A 10,827-nucleotide genomic window follows, 5' to 3' on the forward strand; every position below is an offset into this window, starting at 1 on the left:
CGGCAGAAGGCGCGGACCGCGTGCCGAAGGACGGGCATTCGAAAGACGTGCCCCGCCGTTTTTGTTTTGTCGGCGACCGTACACTCTCTCGGCAAATCGGTCGAGGGAAGCACGCAGTGCACGTCGGGTCGCTCGCTTAAAAATAATTTATTGCGCCCCGCGGCTTCGTGGCAGCCGTCGACGAGTGGCGAGCCGACCGAATCCGAGATGGTCAAGGCCTGTTCGCGCACTCGCGTTTGCTTACGACCGAGTTCTCGCGATCCCTTACGACGGAGAACACACTGGCATCCTGGTGCCCTCTACGGGAGGTTTTAAAGCGCGCGGTCGTAAGCGGCCGTGAGCGGTCGCAAGTGTGCGAACTGGCCGCTCGTTGGTTGCTCCACGAGCCGCTTGGTCTTGCGCGGGGTTGGCCAAGGCACGGTACGGAGGCGGCTCACTCGCGGAGCGCCTGCACGATGTTGCGCAGTGCGGCAGTGGCCTCCGAAGGCGGGATCTGGTCGAGGACGGCCAGGGCTCTCGAAGTGTACGACTCCAGCAGGGCCTTGGCCTTCTCGATGCCCTCTCCGTTCACAATGATGCTGTGCAGCTGCAGGCGTGCACGAAGGAGAGAGAAAGTTCATTTCGTTCGTAGTTTAAGAAACGAGCCATACTTTAGATGGCAGCTTTAGAGAACAAGCAGACGTAACGCGGACGCCGTCGTTTGTGTGGCTGCGAAAGGTGGATCGGCATGCCCCTTTTAAGTCGTAAAATAGGGTGTGCACGGAATGACAAAGAACAGTGAAAAATATAATGTGACCTTGTTGCTGTGCACTGCTTTTTTTTACTATGTCTTCTATTTACCCACCTGTCCAGCTTAACACTTAGCTACGATTGAGCCATCCAAAAAATTTTGCGCCAATGTCTTTAAAATATTTTAGAGAAGCATCCTGCCATATCGGAGGCTGCCATGAACTCGAAAACATGCTTGCTTTGTTTGTAAACTTGTAGCGTGCTTCTCTTCCCTGTGGTGGTGGAAAAGGAGTTGCAGAGGCGTGTCAAGGCCGACAACTACTGGCGCTGCACGTAGAGTCTCTGCGTGCCTCGTAATCGCTGCGGCGAAGCCTAGCTTGCTCGTAAATAAAAGAATGTGATCCAATCCCCAGTCTGTGTATGTCCTTAGGCCGGCTGCTTTTAACTGACTGATTTTTTGTTGAGAATAACAAAAGCTTAAATGCGTGAGACTTGAGGCAGACCATCCACACGAATATACCATATATGTTGAACTGCAACTCTCTGAATTTGAGCAACGAGTAACGTCCAGTGACCTGACACGCTTAGTGTTAATGAAAAAAGTTACTGGATGACCACATCAACTTAGACAGTGCTGGTGAAAGGCCGCATGAAAACCTGGTGGCTTGAAGCAGAAACCACTTGGAGAGATGCAGGTAAAAAAATGGCAATATTTTGCAAGAAAAAAAAAAGTGATCTTGCATTTTATGGTGTTTAATTATTTTTGAATCTTTGTATTTGATGTATAAAAATAATTAGTGCCGATTATAATCGCGAAATTAGTCAAATATGCACTTGAAGACCTCCAGGCAACCCAAAACAACATGAACTTCAGCCATTTTTCTCTGCGTGCTCCATAATTTACAGTGAAGTTTGCCTCGCTGTCTCGCGGGAGGCACCTTTCTTCCTATTTATATTTCCTTTTCAAAAGTTACTCTTGTACATTGTACCTTGGCACTCTGCAAGTGGCTCGCATACTGGTGCAGGGCAACATTACCATACCAGCACTACACGTGTACGAGCATGAAATAGCACATGCATAACATCGTTGCTCGCATACTAGCGTGGAGTAGCACGCACCCCCACGGACATACGAGCCGAAACACCCGATTCGGTCTTTTTCTACGTCTGCAGTTCGCAAAAGCTGAATTGTCTTTCAATATAGTGCAAAGTATGGAACACATACTTCGCACTGCATTCCTAGTTCGGACCAAAGTTCTCTCAAAAACTAGCAGGCACGCCAAAGGAACACAAAGGACTGTTTCAGCTCATGTTGTCTGCAATAGTGCATTGCGCAACTCTTGGCGCAAAAAGCAATTGTCCGTTTTTTTCTGCTTTTCTTTTAGAACCATAAGGCTGTCATCAAAAAGTACTAGTGTGGTGGAAAGTGCTTGTTCGGGGCACTAACCTATGCGATAAATTTTTATGCTTGTCAATGACATGTCTTAATAAAACGCTAAAACGCACCAATGTTGCGTTCGCACCAACAGAGTTGTGCAGTGTAGCACTACTCCCAGCGGGAACCAGCATGTGCAGTCGCCTAGCGTGTTACCTTGAGGTAGTCCAATTTCTCAACGTTGCTCGTGTGCCTCCGGATTTCTTCCACCAAGCTGGCGTCGTCCTCCAAGTGCAGCACCACGGGTGCCGACGTGAGCACAAAAGGAATGCCGGGCGGGTGTCTGTATGTGTCCACAAACGGCTGCAGGTCCGAGTGGACCTGTTGAGACGGGAGGACCGGAGGTGGGTTGGGCTGCTGTGCACAAGCTCGTACGAATCGCCACAAAAAAAGGAAATGTGTGGCACACGTTTTCTTTCGCGGAGCTGGAGGCACCGTTTGATTGTATTCCCAGTTTTGTAATAAGTGCATCGTGCAGAAAGCAGTTTGCAATGAGCCCATAGTACAAACCACGAGGCTGGTCCTCCGAAGTAGCAGACTTACCACAAAGGGCGAATATTCGGTTATTAAGAATAGCCAATCGAATTCTTTGTCTATTTGGCATTCGCTTCGAATCCAATTAATTATTCGACAATATTGAACTATTCGACAATATAGATATATTTGACCTTTCTGAATACGTCAAACCCGACTATATCGAACCCGTTTACATCGACTTATTCCTTATATCGAACAATTTTTGTGCACAGTAATGTTACAGTGATAATATATAGCAAAAACTATGGTTACGTCGAACAAAAATAGCAGCTGCTACCGATATATCAAATTGCCAAGAGCACCGTTTTGCTCTGCAAGCTGGCTTTCCCCCAACGCCAGCGGCCGCATTAGGGGAAAGCCAGCTTGCAAAACCCGCTAGCTTTTTTTTTTTTTCGGGCAGTTGTTTGGAGGAAAAGAAAAAAAGTGAAAGCCGTTTACAACTCCCTGTAACGCCGAATTGGAGCGCAGCTCTTGAGGAGGAGGAGGGAAGGGTACTGAGGGGAGGGTATACCCCTCCTCCTCCTCCTCCCCTCATTCTTGAATATGCTCCGGGGGGTCACCTGACCTCGGGGGGGTGACCTTGGGGTGACCTTGGTCACGCCGACGCCGCTCAAGCCGGAAACGGGCGCTTAAGAGCTGCGCTCTTAAAAATGTCCTTTGTGGAGGGAGCGGAGAGAGGGTGTTCCGTGCTCCCTCTCTCCGCTCCGTCTGCAAAAGAGAATATTATTTTTTATTCCAAAAAATTGACGCAACCGCCCGGAAAAAAAAAAAAAAAGAGCAAAACGGCGCTCTGAAGGAGGAGGTGCTCCCGCTCGGACGTACTCCAAGCTCTCGGCAGAGTTCGTCGCTAATGCGCGAATATAGAAGGCAGCGGCCTCAGCATTTTGGAGTCCGTCAATAGCGTAGAAAAATATTATCGCGGATGCAATGAAGAAAAAGCAGCAGAAGATGCAAGATTACTTCACTGTGTAATATTTCAGCAGAAAGTGGATTTTTGAGAGTCAAATTCATTATAACTTTCATATTGAATTACCCACTATATTGAACTGGTAGTTGTTTTTTTTGCGAGTTCGATATAAACGGGTTTGACTTACTCTGGCTTGGATTTCCGGCCAGGTGGCGCAAGCTTCCGACCATTTTGTGCTCCCAAATTCAATACACTTGAAATTAACAACTACAGTACTTCTAATACCAAATAAGGGCAAATATAAAACTATAGTTTAAACATATCTTGTGGTATTTGTTGCTTGTACTATTCGAACTATTCGATTCAAAATTACTCGGCCAAAATCACTATTCGCTTCAAATTCGATTCGGACCCAAAATCCTCTATTCACCCATGCCTAGTCGCGTCCCCTGGTACGCTTTGGTGACAATAGGAAAACGCTTTTAGTGAAAGCTCACGCGATGATTTGCATTTTTAATAAGCTCGAAACGAAAAGTACAATTCTGAATACAAATACCTCGCCACCCTCCAGCGCATAAAACTTCCATCTGGCTACTCGCTCGGATAGGCCGACAACTCGATGACACACTAAACAGCGGTGCAAATACTACTTGAAGCATGTACAGAGACCTAAAAAGTAGAATCCATTGGTTTCTGGGAGGTGTTCATGTGGTGAGAGAGTAAACAATCGATCATGAGGAACAATTGAGCACCAGGTTTTTTTAAACTGCTTTCACTGATGCACCTTGGTACAAAGTGAATTGTGGCAAGATTACTGCGACTAGTTTCCCTGTGTCGTTGGTGACTACATTTGTGGAACCACAGGAAAATAGAGGACACCACTTTGTTTTCGTTTTTTTAAGCGTTTCGTCTTTTGCTCGGCGGTCTGGTATTCAGATTTTCGAGGGAAAAAAACGCGTGCTATACTTAGTCCCCAGAAATACTCGTGGCCGAGAGGCAGAGGGCAGCTTAAATGTGAGAAAAGTTATCCATTCCCACGGAATTTTCGTTCAGATTCAGCTTCATAAATCAAGGTTACAGAGTGCTCCACAGTTAGCATGAAAAGGTGATTGCCAGTTTTTCCTGTCTTAGAACTGAAAGGAATTGTCCTCAGAACTACTAGCAGCGAGGTATAAAGTGCTCATTTGGGGCACCGACCTATGCGGAATGTCGCAATTGATCTCCGCTGACAGGTATGCAAAAAGAGAATGCGACGTCCCACGCAGAATGTTGCCTGGAACGCGTCTCCAACTGGTGTGTTCAGCGTCCTATTCTGTCCATGCATCAAGAGTTGTCCCAAAGTGGCAACAAATGACGTCACAAAAGCCACCAGTCAGGCTGTCGGATGTCGCAGTCCCGGCGGTTAGCCGTACAAGTTCCGAAGAAAAGCACGAGTGAATGCGAGTGTCGCCGTCGTGGCGGCGTCCCAGCTCCCACTGCCGAAGCTTCTGCAGACCGTCAAGCTGAAGAGCGACCCGAGGCAGAACGGGCGTCTGCCACGTCTACCACCGCTGCTGAGACACTGCCAGGATAGCAGCCGGCGACGATGTGACACTTTTACGACGTCAAACGAAAATAGAGGGACCCCTTTTTTTGACACGGTAAGCACACCGGTTGGAGACGCGGGCATCGTAGCGGCGTTGCCCCCTCCCCTAGAGCCTCTCCCTAGAGCATGGCCCACCTGCCAGGCCAGGCCGATGCTCTTGCCGAACTCGAAGCCGAGCTCCTGCAGCTGGTCGTCGTGGCTGGCCAGCTCGAGCGTGGCCTGGCAGCTGTTGGACATGAGGGACCCCGTGGAGAGGTAGTGCTTCTCTTCCCAGTGGCCGATGGTCATGCCTGCCACTGGGATCGGGTTGCCCTGCTGGTCGTGGTCCCCCAGGAACTCGGACTGCATGAAGTCTCCGATGGCTGTGGCCACCAGGTCCACCACCTGGCCAAGACAGAAGGAACCGCCGTGTCGGACGGCCGCGCCGCTTGTTTCGGTTCCAGCGTGAAATCCAGGATTCCCGCGATGCCAGCGACAATTTGCCAGTTTGTGCACGAGCAATTTAGAATCTGTCCGAGATATCTCCGCTAAGGCAGTCTATCACATTGTCTTTGTACTCCATAGGCTGGAAAAAAGAGTTAGAGAAGCAACATTCCCCGTTTTTAAATGCAGCTTGTTTTCTCTATTTATAATGAGAAGTTGCGAGAATGTCTACATTATTTTTTCCTTTTGTGTTACACGCGAAGAACATACGCAACTCGTTTTTGACAGGAGTGGCCACGGGGCTAATTGAATTACGCTACATTGCTCTAGCCTTGTGAATCTGGTCTTGTCAAATTTGGGGGTTTTTTGTGCCACACCGACGAAGGGCATCTGGCACACCCCAGCGGTGGATTACGGGTTCATTGCCACCACCAGAAGATTTTTTGATGTGCCACTGAAATCAGGGTTGCAATCAGCCCCCGTCAGATTGCACGCACCTCAGCCGGGATTCAAGCTCGCATCAGGAATCTTTTCCAGACAATTAATACTCAACTTTGGTTAAATCTTGCAATTGCTAATATGTATTGAAGTCATACTAACCACGAAACACTTACATAATCCAACGCATACTTTCCAGGCATGCCACCAAACAGTAATGCAAAGTGAAAGCATGCAGGCGCTACTTCGTCGCATGTGTTCAACAGTTCAATTAATTGTTTCCAACTGCACGACCATTAGCTTACGAGACGTTAACCTTTGCACAGATTAAAGACGTCCTTGACTTCAAACTTCTAGAAAAGGGGAAGGAGGGTGCTGAGTGCCACGACAGAGCCATCGATATATTACCTTGCAGTTCTTGAGGTCAGTGAGAGATTTGCTGGCGTTTGCAATCAGGTAATCCCCGGTGAGGACGGAGATCTTGTTGCCAAACTGGAGGTCCCTCAGGGTGGTGGCATCTGGGAACTGGTCGTTGGACAGGTTGAGGACGCCCCGGTGGATCAGGTGGGCCGTGTGGATCATCTCGGTGATTTCTGCGAGGGACCGCTGCCGCTGGGTGATGCCCGCCACCCGCTCCTCTTCGAGGCAGTCTTGTCGGCAGGTCGGGTGCCCCGCTGCTTTGGACAGCAGCAGCACGATCAGGCCCCTTGTCTGGATGTTGGTGCGGCCATTGTAGATCAGCCGCCTGAGAGGACGAGCAGCGATACAAGCAACGGAATCGTGCATGAGAATATAAATTTTGTGTTTTTCTGTGTACCACATCCTGCTCAAGTTTTTCTTTTCTCTTTTCGGCTGAGGGAGGGTATTTGGAAAACACTGCTGGCTTTTACTTTCCGAAAGAAGTATAACACTCGGTCTGCAAAGGAAACCAGGTGACTTGCAAGCATCCTGGGTCAGTTAACTTTTCGGGCCCATGAAAGTTAAACTGGATTATCGTTTCTTGTATACTTATAACATTCATCAGGTCTTTATTCAGTATATAAGTTGTGGGTTGAACAGTTGCAGAAGGCAACAATGGCAACAGCTCTCTTTTAGAAATAGTCAGTGTTGGAAAGTGCTTTGAAGTACTACTTCACATACGTCCAGAAGTACATTCTCTAAACGTGCACTTGTACTTATGAAGCATTTTTTTCTGGTATACTTTCCGAGAAAAGTGAAACTCCAGGCTTCAAAATATGTTTCCCAAATTGGAAAACAAAAAAAAACAAAAAAATGGCATATCGTCATGAGAAAACGCACTATTGTCTTTCGAGACGTCATCTGGTCACAACTTGGAGTGAAGTAATGGTGGCTATAAGGCCGATACAAATAAGTGCCTTATAAGCATATAAAAATTAAAAAAGCTGATTGTGTTAAATCGTCTATCAGCGAGAGTACAACTACTCTGTGACAACTTTATTCAATATTTGCCGCTATTTCCGAAAATAACTGATGCACCACATTACAGTTAAAACAATGCATACTAATAAAAAGAAAACATTGTATAAGGGTATGAAATGGTGTCGTTAAAGATTCTGTTAAAAAGTACTTGCACCGAGCAATAAAATATTTTCATATTGATGTGGATCATCTTACATGTACACCGAGTGAGCAGGGTTGAAAGTCTATGTTTCGGAGCTTCAAATTTGGCTTGCATGCATTTAGTTTTCTTTATTTTGCCTCTTTGTCATCGTAACCATCTATTATCCCCCCCCCTCCCCCTTCCTACCCGGTGGATAGGGCTTCCCATCACTTCTGATGATCCAGAAGGGGTTCTCGAAACATCAGTGGTTGAGAACTACTGGTATGTACTTTACTTCAAGTACATGGTGCCCGGTGTACTTAGTACTTTACTTGAAGTACATAACCTCTCATTTACTTTGTACTTTATGTACTTTTTTAGATTTACTTTGCCCAACAGTGAAACTGGCTTATAAATTTGACTCCTGAATGCTGACACCAACATGGCCGGTTATGATTAACTCCTACTGTCGCTCTCTATGTGGAACTCTAAGAGTTACGAACATGCTTGGTCTTAATATTTTATTAACTTTCTGCCGCTGATACACCCAAACTCCACTGGACCCTGCTTGTCCGAGGTTGTAATATATACCGGGTGTTTTCGCAGTCTCAAAAATCCTAAAAATTAATTAAGGCTTATGAAAAAAAAAAAAACTGTTTCGGGAACAAGCTACCAGCCACGGCGGACGTCAAGAATTGCCAAAAACATATTAATTAGCCAGCTAATTAATTAAAATTTGTCAATTAACTTTTTAATTAGTGGAAATAAACATATGGTTCCAATTAGGAAGTTGCTGAGCGTTATCGAAAACCCCTAAATCAGTCATTTTCAGAAAGACTGAGCGCGTGAGAAGAGTGGTAGCGCACTAAAGTTACCACTCGTGGAGCAGGTACAAGGCTGGGGCTAGATAAGAGGCGGAAAAATCGCGGGGCGCCTTACCGCAATCGCTATAGCCTTGTACCTGCTCCACGAGTGGTAACTTAAGTGCGCGACTACTCTTCTCACGCGCTCAGTCTTTCTGAAAATGACTGATATAGAGGTTTTCGATAACGCTCAGCAACTTCCTAATTGGAACCAAATGTCCATTTCCACTAATTAAAAAGTTAATTAACAACTTTTAATTAATTAGCTGTCTAATTAGTTGGTTTCTGGCAATTACTGACGTCTGCCGTGGCTGGTAGATTGTTCCTGAAGACAGTTTATTTATTTTTTCAAACGCCCTAATTTTTAGAATTTTTGAAAGTATTCGCAAAAACACCCGGTATAGCATTGCAACAGCTTCTATATTGTTCGCTGGGTGGATTACTTCATACTTTTTGAGACTAGGCAAAAATAAGATAAATGACATACGCACAAACACTAAAAGTCTAAAATGTGTAGACTATAATTTATTTAAAGACGGTGTTTATGCCCATTATTTTATTATTGTCTAGTCTCAAGTTGGAGACATTGCCAGCTTGCCTGCGTCGCGCACACGCGTTTCAGTGGAAAACAGCACCGCGTAAAACAACCGTTGTGACGCGCAAGGAAAAAAAAGAAAAAGAAAAAAAGAACCGTCTTCGGAGCGCACGACTCGATGCATCGCTTGCTTCCCGAAAAACAAGCTTATGCGCGCGATCCCCTCGCCCAACGACCTCCTCCTTTCCTAGCGGTCCCCAGCAGCTCAAAGGCACTGGGTCATACGGTCAAACCAGTTCATTCGCACCAGTTTGTGTGTTGTTTTTCATTCTTTGCCTAGTCGCGTTTGTTTATTTCTGCTAGCGCGACGACCTCATAGCTGTTCACGTTTGCAAACCAACTCTCATCACAAGCACCGTGAAACGCTCCATTCGCCGCTATACTTTTTGACGATTTTGCGGTAGACACTAATCGACTTTAGATGCGGCATCTCTGTAGATGAGCCCAGATTATCCTCTTAGAAACTATCCACGAAGCTTTCCCGCTAAAGTTTAATTGCAAATTCTTTTCACGAAAGCCGCGTGTGTGCACACTTGGTGCATACTCACTTGGCCGTCTTTAAGACGGGGTGATTCGTGCCGATCAGTTTACGGACGTGGAAGGCGATGTTGGACGTCTCGTCATTGAGGAGGCATCTGAGGCTGAAGTAGGACGTTGGGTAACCGACAATCTTCTCCGCATTCGACACGGCGCGGTTCCAGTCGGTCGTTTTCGTCGATGCCCAAACGCTGGCCGACGCGTAGCAGCGTCGGCTGTAGTGCCACTGAACGAAGCTCGACGCGCCTCTCGGAGCGTGCCAAGCACGTACGATCATTTTCTTCATTCCCGCACGACTCATATGACACTTCTGGAACGATGGATCACTTTTTTCGGGGAGAGGACGGGAGAAAACCAACTTCTGCACTCGGTATCAACGTGACCCATACTTGTCAGCTCGGTAAAACCGAAAATGATCGGTTGGTGTAGGCTTGAGCTCTTATCCCAAAATGTTTACGTGTGCTCAGGTGGCGCTACAAGACGAATTAAAAAGAAATACGTGCCTTAGGTTTTGGTTGCTACGGCAAGATGGCGCCACACGTAGCAGCCGAAGGTGAGTGTTTGATTTTTTTTATCAAGTTTGTATAAAATGTAGCACGTCTCAGATTTTTATTACATGACATTCAAGAACGTTAGATTTGCTTTGAGCAAGCCGGCTCAGGCGTTAAGCCCGATTCACACAACCAGCGTTTAGCCACCCCGTCGATTGGAAACGACTCGACTGCTCGCCGGTTCTTTTGCGCGAGCTTTCGCTCGGGCGCTGTGAACCCTATGAACTGTGGTGCTCAAAGCTAGCACAATTAGGCACGGCTAGCGTCCCGGTGGAAGCTGCAGATAGCGGAAACCGAAGACACCGTCGCATAAGAGTGGCGAAGCCGCGATCCTGCGCTGATCGTTGTCCCGCCGCTCTCTCCGGCAATATCGACACTTCGCTGCTGGGTGTCTCGTATTTCGACGTTTTAGAGAAACTTGGCATTGGCAAGCGCGAGGAGTCTCTATATCGTTTTCTCCGTCGCCTGCGTGGAGGAAACACTGTGGCGATAGAAACATATGCTCATGCAGTCAGTCAACTTGGACAATCCCCTGTTCCCTCAATCCTATCGCATTCTTTGACTGCGTTTGTGACAACAACGTTTCCCCAGTGTGAAAGCTTTCAGTCACAACGGGCTACAAACTGGGTTGTGCATTGCATGTAGCCCTGAGGGAATTCTTCGCCG

At 47.0% G+C, this 10,827-nt stretch overlaps 1 protein-coding gene across 1 annotated transcript; it reads right to left on the reverse strand.

The window, feature by feature from the left end:
- Window positions 1-128: 128 nt before the first annotated feature.
- On the reverse strand, window positions 129-10,048 carry LOC8040338 (all trans-polyprenyl-diphosphate synthase PDSS2). Its single transcript, XM_002414128.4, has 5 exons — window positions 9,622-10,048; window positions 6,463-6,799; window positions 5,329-5,577; window positions 2,321-2,485; window positions 129-586 (listed from the first exon to the last, which is right to left on the reverse strand). Exons 1-5 carry the CDS (start codon window positions 9,909-9,911, stop codon window positions 434-436), a joined length of 1,194 nt encoding a protein of 397 aa, XP_002414173.2. The 5' UTR covers window positions 9,912-10,048; the 3' UTR covers window positions 129-433.
- Between the last annotated feature and the right edge of the window lie 779 nt (window positions 10,049-10,827).

The sequence above is a fragment of the Ixodes scapularis genome, unplaced genomic scaffold (assembly GCF_016920785.2).
Source record: "Ixodes scapularis isolate PalLabHiFi unplaced genomic scaffold, ASM1692078v2 PGA_scaffold2__306_contigs__length_199485367, whole genome shotgun sequence".
NCBI classification, from domain to species: Eukaryota; Metazoa; Arthropoda; class Arachnida; order Ixodida; family Ixodidae; genus Ixodes; species Ixodes scapularis.

What these genes read in the sequence shown, in the direction of transcription:
- LOC8040338 (XM_002414128.4), bottom strand. Translation starts at nt 9,911, where the DNA reads ATGAGTCGTGCGGGAATGAAGAAAATGATCGTACGTGCTTGGCACGCT. An exon ending in CCCGTCTTAAAGACGGCCAA is followed by an intron (nt 6,800 to 9,621) that starts GTGAGTATGCAC and finishes TCGTCCTCTCAG; the next exon opens with GCGGCTGATCTACAATGGCC. An exon ending in CTGACCTCAAGAACTGCAAG is followed by an intron (nt 5,578 to 6,462) that starts GTAATATATCGA and finishes TGTCTTGGCCAG; the next exon opens with GTGGTGGACCTGGTGGCCAC.